Source organism: Ruditapes philippinarum, unplaced genomic scaffold (genome assembly GCF_026571515.1).
Source record: "Ruditapes philippinarum isolate M1 unplaced genomic scaffold, ASM2657151v2 ctg2115_1_1_1_1, whole genome shotgun sequence".
Classification (NCBI taxonomy): domain Eukaryota; kingdom Metazoa; phylum Mollusca; class Bivalvia; order Venerida; family Veneridae; genus Ruditapes; species Ruditapes philippinarum.
The window spans coordinates 27,262-40,121 of NW_026857411.1; the positions used below are offsets into that span (position 1 = coordinate 27,262).

Sequence of the window (12,860 nt, forward strand, 5' to 3'; positions counted from 1 at the left end):
TGAAATAAAGCATCCTTAATTAAATTGTTGTCATACATACCAATAAATATTTCCACATTAACAGGAAAGAAATTATACAAATTTACATGCAAAAGAATAAATCATCATTGTCTTAAATAAAATAAATAAGAACAAATTGTTTCTAAGATGGTTTTTAAATAGTATTTCATTGAATTCCAAACAATAAATTGAATTTTAAATAAGGTTTGCTGAAATTTCTAAAGTAACTGCTTTCATCATATTTTGAGTTTTTCTGTACTTTTTGCCACATCTTCATCTTTGGGTTTCTCGCCTTCCTTTGAGTCCTCCTCATCTTCATCATCGTCTTCTTCAGACTCTTCATCCGAATCCTCATAATCTTCATCATCGTCATCGGAATAGTCACCACCTGTCAAACAAAACAAACACCAAAGATATAGATGATATTGAAGTAAGTGTTGGTTCAATACTGGATTTATTGAACTAGTTAAATAATTATTTTATTCAATGACTTCAATAAATTCAGTAATGAACCCTACGCAAATATGATATTCTATTTATCACATACCCAAATTAAAGTCTGTTGAAACTGTAAAAGAATCATTTTCATTGATGTGCCTATAGTGTAATGCTGACATTTAGCACGTTTTTACACTATGAGTATGTTTGTATGACCCAAATGACGTCACATCAAAATATGTGCACGGCTGTGCAATACCGTATTTATGGAATCGTAAAAGTAGCACGGGTATGTGACTATCTCGTGTAACTATGGTGACTTTATTAAAGGAATTAAACAGTAAAGCTGCATTTCATTCAATACTCCTTGATACCTCCAAATCACATGGTAAGAGGCAAGCCACTCCTCATATAATGAAACTTAAAGCTACTAACCCAAAAAAAAATGGTTTGATCTAATGTTATTAAAAGATATAAAGTACAGAACAGATTTTATCATTTACATGAAAATAAACATCGTTTTTTTTTTTTTGTTGGATTTAACATCGCACCAACATAGTATAGGTCATGTGGCGAATTAACAGCTTACTTGTGGAGGAAGATCTCGGGTGCAATTTCCTGCATTATTTCAGGCATGAACGGGTACCGGAGTAGAACCACCAATGTTCCCTAAATGTAGATTATATTGATATATTTTTGTTTCAATAAATACAAGCTTATTAATAATTTTGGCACTTTTATCCTGCTGTAATTTCAAACCATTGCAACAACATTACATTGTAAAGGGGGTAATACCTTTAACCACTCCATAATAAGGAGGTCCCATGTTTAGAATATTTATTTTACTATATGTTGACATTCAAAGGAAAAAAGAGAAGAAAAAGCTACATCTTTTTTTTTTCTCCCTACCTTCATAGGAGACGCCACCAAATCCTGTAAATTTATATTCTTCTTGTCCAAAGTTGTAGGAATATTCATCCTGATAATCATCGTCATAAGTGTATCCCTTCGCAGCACCCTCGTTAACACCTTTCCTACCAAAGTCGTATGTACGAGCTGATAAATATTAAATATATTTCAAACATTTAATCAATGTCCTGTCAATGTAAAACAATTCTGAGTATATTTCTTTGATATTTTTTTAACACTTTTCCATAAACAACAGAATGATGTGTCATAGCGATCAACAGAAAAGTTCTAAGCATTGTGTTTGGACCGAACTATTTATTCAGTACCGTAATAAGCTAGTTTTTTAGGACTACTCAGAGCTTCTCCACTTACGACCATTCAATTTTGAGTATTTACATTTATAGAGACTTGATTACTTTTGCCTGTTTTTATAACTGACCGACTTAACAGCCTCGGTTTGTTCTGACACAACGTACATTGATGCTACAACAAGAAATCAGTCAGTAAATTGTAACACACCTGTCATAGCTAATTCTTTGGTCTCTCGTGTATCATGGCCACATTTAGGACAGGGATATGCCGCTCCACGAGCATATTTAAATCCCTTCCTTTTAACATGATCATCACAGAAACATATCTGTAAATGAAAAGTGAAAACATACATTATCATTATTATACAAGACAGAATATCAGCAGGTATATGTTAGGAATATTACATGGAAGCCAACGTTAGCTCAAAAGATAGAACTCTGGACTTGAATTGGGCTACCCGGGTTTGATTCCCGGATGGTGAAGGTCACTTTCGTTGTGATTGATAATGAGATAATGAAATTCTTTCTACGGTCATTCCCACTGTACCTCTGCTCTGGCATGTACTAAAGTTATCAGTTTCTAGTGAAAGTAATGGTAAACTGCTGGACAGCCTGCCAAGGAACGATGCGGTGGCTAAATTGAGCTCCGGTAAATTCAATGTGGCTTACTGTCGTGAACCGGAGTGAAAACTACAAATACCACCACAGAATATGGGCTGTATACCTTAAGTTGTGTAAAGTTGTAATCTCACGAGACCACAGTACAACTTTACACATACAACTATGATAGCCATACAGCATGACTCATAATACAATAGCTATACATTCCATCAAAATAAGACTTTTTTCTTATTATCATTTCATTATAACTTTACCTGGTCAAGACATGCCTGAACAAAACCAAAGGAATCATTTTTCCTCTTAAATAGGCTAATCATCAGTATAATTTTCATGTTTATGCCACACATACATGTATGAATATATAAACAACACATTCACAACACAAATTCTGATGAATGCATCATGTAAAATATGGAATAAATTGATATATGGATGTACTTCAGATGTTGAAGATGTCCAGTTTTTCATCAGGAAAATTTTTTAGGAATTAAATCAATTGTATTATACTAATTGATTATTTCTTTTCCTGATTAAAGACATGTCGGTAAAATTGTTGAAATTGTCAAGTGTTGTCTGAAATAAGTTTACTAGGATACATTAAAATAAAGATAGACTTACCTTACATCTAAGACAAGACCACTGGCCTAGTTTATTGCAGGAGCCACCTGTAGTCAAAACACAAAATATAAATAACTGGCCATAAATAATACATGTATGTCAACATGCAAATAAAGATTAATATCTATTAAAAAATTCCTCATCTCTTAGCTTGTTAGTGGCAACTGATTCAAGCGGGCTAATGGTGGTCTGCACTGGGTAGAATCAGTTGCGACAAGCAAGCGGAATATCAAGGAATCACAAAGTAGTGACTACATAGGGAACAGTGCAGACCCTGATCAGATGTGCCGGCACATAATTATGGTTATAGACTCTGCGCTGTTTGCTATGTAGTCACTACTTTGTGATTCATCGATACTTCAAGGATTTTACATATTCCATGTAATCTGTACTGCACAGCTTTCGAAATTTTCACCAATAGAGAATAATGGTTTCAACAAAATTTGAAAGATGGACAAGTCCATTTAAGATATTTAGTGTGGTAAGGTTTAAACAAACAAAGATCACTGCATAACATAATGTACCAGTAAGATAATGTAAGATAATTCTGAACCAAGCAATATCCTTTTTCAAACATGTAATAAAGACTTAGAATGTAATGGAACACAAATACTGCCATTCTTAATCTGTTGATAATGATATAACATATCTGAATGTTATAAAATTTACTGAGATATTTCCAGAACTTATCAATTTTGAATTTAAGAGGGAGGAATCATGCCAATATTTCAGCTCTTGCTTATAGTATGAAAATGTTAATTTATTGCTTTACAAGTGACAATAAGTTCAGAGATCGAAAATTCAACTTGTCTGTTCGTAATTACCAGTAAATGTTGTCTGCAAATTGGATTAAGAAGCTACTCATCCCGCAGGACAAGTGACTGAAAACATTTTTCGATGAAGTTGTTGGGACTGTAGCTGTTGTAAGGGTTGACAGAGAAACAGAAAACAAAATGTACGTACATTTATACGAGTCAGACTCAAGTTGTTGACAACTAGCCTGATGTTCAAACTGATCATCTTCACACAGGAAATTCCAACAGAATGAACACCTGAAAAATCTGCCACCTGAAAAGATCAATATTATTACATGTTATTATATGCATATCTTATAATTATGTATATATATATAACCTGCTGAAATTATGTAATGAATTTGCCCTGCTACTATTTTGAAACAGTCCATTCCAAGTTTGAGGGATTACAATATCAAAATTCAACAATAGCTGTCAGTAGGACAGTGTGCTCGACTATTCTAAGGCCTTGACAGTGGAGCAAAAACCTGGATAATGTGGAATTTATCTAAGTACAAAAAAAGTGAAAATTCTTTCAAAATCCATGTTAGAAGTATGGGCCTTTAACAGTGACCTCCTTTTATGCTTTCAAAGAGGTGTGTAAACTTTCCATTCATTCGCTTCTCTTCAGTAGTTTTGGAGATACCAACTTGCACACAGAAAATTAACCAAACTGTGCCGCTGACACCTAGGTGAGTACAACTGCTCTCCCTATTCTTGGACTAGTCAAACTAAAAATTACTCTATAGACAGACCAGACTGCACTGGTACTGATGGCAAAGGCTTTGTTTTAGCAAGATAAAGGTTTAAAACAGAACAGACGGTACCATAATGTTAAAATGTAAGACTTTATAACATTCTGATTCAATCAATGCTTTGGGTTCATTAACATTAAATGTAAAAACACAAATTGAAAGTTGAAATCATAGGTTCATGAGCAATGTTTCAGGCTCTAGAGAGGTCTTGAATAGTTTCTGAAGTCATAAAATCTCAGTTCAGCCCATTAGGTCAGGGGAAGACCTCAAATGACTCTCTAAGCACTATTTCAGGCACAAGCAGGCACCTGCAGAATAACCTCCCTTCTGTTAGTAAAAAAAGTAAAGTTCTTGTGTAAAATACTAAAGTAGCATAAAAAGATAATAAGTAGATACTAGCATACTAATAAATGTAGGAACTGTTCAATAATTAAAACTCTTCAATATGTTACACTTATGAAAAATGAGTCGCAGATTTCAGGTTTAGTGTGATACCTGGCCTTGAGGTTAAACTTTTTTCTCCAAGATCTGTCTTAAATCTCAGTTGATCACTAAACATTTTTTAACATTTTCTGACCAATCAAATACCCGAATACCTTAAAGAATGTCTTTTCAACCTTGAACCCTGGGTAGTACCAAGGATTGTCCAGCTAGCTCGTAACTACGGTAATATAGGAATATACCTTGATTTTCTACACTTCTCTGACATTCCTTACACACTGCATCCATTAATGGACAGGTACATGCATGAGTTGTTAAACATTTCCTTCCATGACAGATCCACGCTTCGCAGAAATCACATATAGCACCCTAAATATAATGAAACAAAATCATATACGGTATAGAAATCTGAATATATGAAAATAGCAGAAATGTTCATTTTCAACTTGTTCATATCTTAAAGGCTACCTTTCAAATTGCAGACAACCTTAAAGCAGGATTGAGTTTTAAAGCTATATCAATGCATCTACATTTTCAGTTTTGAAAAATGCCCAGATATGTTTTAATGGGACTGTCTGAGTAAAAGAATTTCTCTTATAAATCTGAACTCTGAACAGTATGTGACAAGATGTTTAAAATTTGTAATGCTAACTTATTGGCCTTGTTGTCCAGCCAATCACGATATTAATAACAGAAATTCATTAGAAATTACTCAAGTTTTACAAGTTACATAAAATAGGTATTCAAACAAAATAACTTCATCAAAATCAAACTGTTTAAGAAGAAATGGTGGGTAAACAGGGGGTATACTATTAACATAAAAATGTGTTGGTACAGATAAACTTGTCATATATACGTACAACCATAGCCATTCCTGTAGTGTACTGTCCTGGATGTCTAATCACACAATCCCCTGTCTTCATCATACACTTCTGTTTCCCTGTATTAGTCAAATAATGAACATTACATCTGTTTCTATCACTTCAACTTAGGAATTCTTCTACGACTATGTAATATGTGAGAATTGTGTTTGACACTAGAGTAGGTTCCTACAACTATGCACCGAATACAGCATTAAATGAGTTGCAATATGAAAATATATATCAACAGTAGTGAAATGTGAAGGCATAATACACACTGACAAATGTCAACTTTCAAGTTATGTTGGAAGACCTCTAAGTACCCAACTTTGCATTTTGCCAAATGAAAGTTCCTGAACCATCAACCTCTCTGAAGCTAGAGTGATAGTTTCTAACTTTAAATGACTCAAAGAAGCCCGGTCAAATTCAAATTCACAGAGGTCATGTAAAAATGTCAGTGGCCCTGGATGTTACCACATGGCCATGGAGGCCCTTTTAATAATCTATAATATACATTATAGCACTGTTACAGTATGTTTGTTATGTCAATTTTAATTGGACAATCAGAAAGTTTATATTACTTACATGTATATACATGGCTGCTAAAACTCACAATTTTTTATTCATTTCCATTCTGATCAAGGGAAACAATTACACAGCACTATAAATTGGTTATATAGACTTTAGACTGGTTATCTGGCCATGTGTGAACAGTATATGTTAAATATCTTTATAGTATAAAGTGATATTAAATATCATATTTTAGTTCTTACCACATGCTCCACATACAGGCAGTCTTTGTAAAGAGTTACAAAAATAACAGAAAGCTCGATTCTTCTGTGATTTCCCACACTGCTCACATTCCTGAAGATTTAAACCAATTTAACATGTACATTTATTTAAAACTTTGAAACTATTTATTAAAATAAGTAAATTAGAAAACACAACCCTGGTTCAAAATTTGCAGTACTTTCTGCATTTAAAATTACTTTTTATGTTCCAGCTTATGACCTTACATAAACATGTCTCTTCAAGGCTTAAGGTTTTTGTCATTTTTGGGGTAGGATAATTTGCACAGCTTTTTTCTATTTACAATTAAAGTACATTTAGCAAAATTGTTACACAAACGTGTTATTGGCCATATTGTTGGACAATGTTCATTGCTAGTCATAATCAGAATTGATTGTTAAGCAGTATCATGTAGATGTAGATCCTGTGCTATCACTGGAACAGAGTATCTGATTGAACTACAAGATAAAGATAAATATATACTACAAATTCAAACTAATTCAAATATCCGATTTAAATTTAACGAAAATCTAATAAAGGCTTAAAGCATTACATCAGTCACTCAACAACAACATTCTAGCGTGATGAGTATTGTACACCTGAAAAATCCTCCGGTGGTAACCCGGTTTTGAACTCAGGACCTCTCGTTTTCAAAGCAAACACTCAACCACATTGCTAATGGGTTAACACTGTAACGACGTGGTTGAGTGTCCACTAACCCTTTAGTGGCGTGGTTGAATGTCTGCCTTGTAATCGAGAGGTCCCGAGTTCAAAACCAGGTCACCACCTGAGGATTTTTCAGGCACACAATAATGGTGACGAGGTAAAAAAAAATAATGAAAATGCTTAGTGTTTCATTTGCAGTCATAAAGAATTGACAAGCAATCAATTAATACAGACAGAAAGATGGGACTGTGCATCTAGCATGTGACTGTCCTCTACAGGGAACTTTATAGGTAAACACGTTTAGCTTGGGCGTAAGGTATTCGCTCTAAGACAGTGCTGAGGATTCAGACTTTGTATTTAAAGGTATGCACTGTTTAGGTTTGCCTTTCAAAAATAAAGTGGGGAGAAGTGCACAGGGGGCCCACACAGTGTTTGGATGGTATATACTGCTTGATAGTGACCTTAAAATGAGATTTTAGTCATAACCTTATAATATGTATATAAATATAGACAAGGGGCATTACTCGCTAAATACAGAATTTTCAATCACCCTCAAATTCATGCGAGATTTTCCACTAATTAAATAAAAAAATTCAAAAAACTATACTGCGTTGCATAGCTTATATAATCCACAATTGATAAACACTAACTCTTTTCTGATTCCCTTAGCCCATTTTAAGAAATTTATTCAAAACCGTTCACTTCTGTCACAAAATTGCTTAGTGGTACGAGATGTCGCAACACCAAATTCCACGGGTAAAATATCAATTTTAGAAGGGGTAGGTACAAATAAACGCATGAAAACAATAACACAACATTGTTTCTATTACCTACCTGCGCAAATAATCGTGAAGCGCTCTATATTCGTCTGTTTCGAACGAAATCTTCAAATCAGTGCAGAAATCTGCTTCGACGAATACATGTTGGAAATTCTGGTCATGGTGTATGGAAACCTTTCATTGGTTGTCGTTATAAACAAAGTTCCTACCAAACCAATGAAAGGTCTCGATACACCGGCTGGTCACGTGACCGGGGTTTCCCCAGGATGTCTACGTCGAAGCAGATTTCTGCTCTGATTTGAAGATTTCGTACCACTAAGCAATTTTGTGACAGAAGTGAACGGTTTTGAATAAATTTCTTAAAATGGGCTAAGGGAATCAGAAAAGAGTTAGTGTATATCAATTGTGGATTATATAAGCTATGCGACGCAGTATGGTTTTTTGAATTTTTTTATTTAATTAGTGGAAAATCTCGCATGAATTTGAGGGTGATCGAAAATTCTGTATTTAGCGAGTAATGCCCCTTGTCTATATATATATACATATTATAAGGTTATGACTAAAATCTCATTTTAAGGTCACTATCAAGCAGTATATACCATCCAAACACTGTGGGTAGACAGACGTTTCACTATTGAGACAGTTCACACCAAGACGGTTCACACCAAGACGTTTCACTCCCAAATGGGAGTGAAACGTCTTGAAGACATTTCACTCCCATTTTATACCAAAATTATTTTGATATGTATGATATACTACAAATGGACCTTAATTTTACTAAAAAATGAAAGTTTGTATGTCATAATTGTTAAAGTTTTATTTTTTTATTTTTTACTTTATAAGAGAGATCTTTGATCTAATATCTTTTCAGATATTTATTCTTATTTAGGGAAGGATATTATATATGACCGGATTTAATTGTATGAAAGTTGCAGTTCTCTTAAGATGTTAATGAAAATAATTAATAAGTGATTTTCTATGCATTAAGTATATTTTTATATCAATAAGTAAAAAAATCTGTAGATAATCTTACATTTTACATTAATTATGATTATCTGATTAAATATTATTTTATTTTTGTTATAATTTATAACCAAAACTTACGGAGGAGTTTCTGTTTCCATGACTTTGGTTTTAATTGGCTGAACATTGTCTAAAAATATTTCAATGGTCCAATAAACAACTAATTAATAACTGTTGATGCTAAAGTGCAATGTTTATACAACTAATTTAATAGTGATGTCAACTGTTAATTGATGGTCTCAGTGTTTATACAACTAATTAGGTGATGAGATTACTGTTAACACCATAATTACCTAAGTTTGTTTAATGGCTACTGTTCAATAAATTGATAAAGAAATAATTTAAAAGAATAATTAATTTTATGCACATTTTCTGCATTTCATTGATAAATATATTTACAAAAAAAAACTAATAAATATATTTCATATATTGATATTATTTAATTACTGTACTGATAGTGGTTTCAATATTCAAACTGGTACTTACAATGTGTCTTTGTTGTTCATGAACATTTTCATTTTGTTATTCTATTATCTTTCTTGATTTTTTATAAATAGAATTTTTATTATGTTGTTACTCTTATAATAAAAACGATATTTCAGACATTTGTCTTTCATTTATACCTCTTATCATTCAAACCATATTTAAATGAGTATAATGATAATCTTCTAATAATTCATCATAATTATGTCCTCATTGAAACCAACAATTTTACTCATAATAATTAACAGGAATTCTTCAAAACACTGTTTAAAAATTAAATGGAACAAAATTCACTTTTCTGAGCTGATACTATACTTATTACAGTATAGATCATAATTATTTACATTTTCTCTTATATTTCAGAAAAACTATACTTTTATAATCATTCTTCAAATTCATAAATTCTTCTTAACGATACTCTCAAATTCAACAAAATGAACCATTAAATTGAATTTCCCCTTCATAATGAAAATAAATTTTCTTAATAAAAACATATAAAAAACGGGAGTGAAACGTCCATACAATTGACAAAATGGGAGTGAAACGTCTAGGTGTGAACCGTCCTGGGAGTGAAACGTCTCAATAGTGAAATGTCTTGGGAGTGAAACGTCTGACATTCACACTGTGTGGGCCCCCTGTGGAGAAGTGTATTGATATTAGGTGTATGCCATTTCCAACAGCTTTGCTGTTGGGTTAGCCCTTTAGCAACGTGGTTGATTGTCCCCCTTGTAACCGAGAGGTCCAGAGTTCAAAACCCGGTCACCACCTGAGGATTTTTTAAGGTTCCAGTATCCGAAATAATAATATCCGAATTGGTAGCACTTCAATATTTGACGTTCACAATTTTTGAGTACATACCATTAAAAAGTTGCAAGGCCGTTCAACTATCGGACGCTCATTGTGTGATTTTCTTATATCCCTCTGTCTTTCCTTTTGTTTTTCAGCCTTCTTTCTCTGGCCGGTTTTTTTCTTCGGCATGTTGGCGAATTTTTAATTTCTTCAAAGGCCTAATTTTGCAACATCTGTCGATGAACTAAATTGCGGGAACGACTATGAACACCGCTAAATGTTTTACTATTTACATTGTCATGTGGGCAATATTTTTATTTATTTATTTTTATTTTTGCAACAACATAGATCACAGTTACATAATAAGATTTATTACATACTTATAAATAAAATATTGAGAAATATTGATGAAATAAAATGCGTATTTTCATTTTCCGTATTTTCACTGTAAAAATTTATTTTTCACTGCTGTGAAACATATTTTCCGTATTTTCACTGGTGTCTTGCCAGACTACTTTCTTTTAAATTCTGCCAGTGCACAAAATTTAAGGGAAACACTTACGAACTTTCGCTATATGTTCATGCAGTATTTCGATAGAGCGGAAGTCAGTGCGCGAGCATGCGCTTTGCCATATCTCGTTCAGTTACCGCTCACGTTTTAAACAGCGACACTAAGTGTACATGGCTTTTACAACTAAAATATCAGACAAACACATTAAAACAATACACATAAACTACACATAATTGTTTTCCATATTAATATTTTGCATTTGAAACTGATAGTCAAACAAATATCTCAATATGCTTACCGATTTAATGGTATTGTTTTTATGTGATGACAGCAACGCTGTGTGTTAGATTACTTTCGGTTCAGAAAATTCATTTGTTTACCATCAAAACTCATATGTTTACCATAGGAACCATATATAGATAGAAAGCAAATTATACAAAGGTAAAGAAAAAATTGTCCGCTTCTTAACAAAAAATCGAATAAATAAATACAAAGTCTTTTTAAAAGGTCCCTTCTTCGAGTTCAATTGAAAGGGGAATAATTTGGTGGAATTTTAGACAGGGAAACAGGGAGTTATCTTTCATGGCTAGGGAATATGGCCGACTGAAATCATGCAAGCAAGTTTGTAAGTGGGAAAGTTTTTCAAATTGTAATGTCAAAAAAGAGAAAAATGTATATAATAAACAGAAAATTCAAGTTTTTTCTATAAATACATGATTTATTTTCATCTTGTGGCATGAAAATTACCATATTTCACTCGTGGCTACCGCCACTCTTGAAATATTTATTTTCATACCACTCGATGAAAATAAATCATGTATTTATAGAAAAAACTTGAATATCCTCTATATATCAAATGACAGTTTAACAAATTGAAATATCATTTCATATAAATAATAAATTAAATAAATTTAGTTAATGACTGAAATCAGATGAGACATTGGATAAATTTATTAAAAAATAAATAAATAAATAAAATCACAGTTCAGATTAAGACTACAATAGTCAGAATTATAATAAGCACAGAATATTGTTTAAAGTTACTGATAGACATGATATGAAATAACTAAATTGTCTAACAATGGCTTTCTTCCTTTTTTAAAGTATTGTTGCCACTTAAAATTAAGTTAAAGATTGAGGTATTTCAAAATATGAATTCGCAATTAACAGCAAACACTGCTGTATGAGCAATTTTGATCTACAACGGTAACAAATTCAAGAAAATTGAAATCCTCATAAAATATTGTTTTTGCCCACTCAAAAATGTTTAACATACAAATCTGGAAAAGGGGTGATCCCTCGGAAGCATTAATCACAATAAAATCACATGAAAATTGCAGACTCTGTTTGATTGAATGTGTAGATGAGGGATAATCTAAACGTGCAACATCTTGTATGCCCTCAATTATCAACACTTAAAATTGTTGCAATCAATGATCCAGAAGGACAAAAAGGACAAGAAAAATACAACAACATTGAAGTGAAGTTTGGGGCAACTTTTTATAGCTGACATCTGCTGCTGAAAGTATAAAAATCTGGAAGAGTGATCCCTTGGAAGCTATAATAACAACAAAATAACATGAAAATTGCAGACTCGGTCTGATTGAGGGATAATTAAAACATGCAATATCCCTCACGCCCTTCTGTTTTTGTTGGTGCCCTGCTGGGCTCCTTGTCGGTGTGGGGGGGGGGGGCGTGCCTCTGATTGAATAACGCCTTTTCTTATTGATCTTTGTTGTCATGTTTTAATATATAAACTCGTTTTCACTATTCTGATATATAATACCGATGTGCGTGCTGGGAAAATACAATGTAGTATATGTAGATTAATGATTTCTTTTATGTTTTTATTTTTTTTTGTAAAGTCTTCATTTATTTACATATTCATGTCATTATTTTTATACATAGTTTGTAATTTTATTTTTCAGAATTTTAACAGGAAAATTCAGTAAATTATATTTTTACGTATTCAACTCTTCAACGTATTTTTTTTATTATTATTATTTTTTTTTTTTATTATTGATCAAAATATATAAACATTGTATTTACAGCATGGGTATATTAACATACAAC

General features: G+C 32.5%; 1 protein-coding gene across 1 annotated transcript; it reads right to left on the reverse strand.

The window, feature by feature from the left end:
- Positions 1-179: 179 nt before the first annotated feature.
- LOC132749643 (zinc finger protein 330 homolog) lies at positions 180-10,527 on the reverse strand. The gene is made up of 9 exons (XM_060739490.1): positions 10,346-10,527; positions 6,521-6,611; positions 5,748-5,827; positions 5,130-5,256; positions 3,861-3,965; positions 2,898-2,944; positions 1,867-1,984; positions 1,348-1,494; positions 180-388 (listed from the first exon to the last, which is right to left on the reverse strand). The coding sequence occupies exons 1-9, from the start codon at positions 10,463-10,465 to the stop codon at positions 237-239; spliced, it is 987 nt and encodes a 328-aa protein (XP_060595473.1). The 5' UTR covers positions 10,466-10,527; the 3' UTR covers positions 180-236.
- Between the last annotated feature and the right edge of the window lie 2,333 nt (positions 10,528-12,860).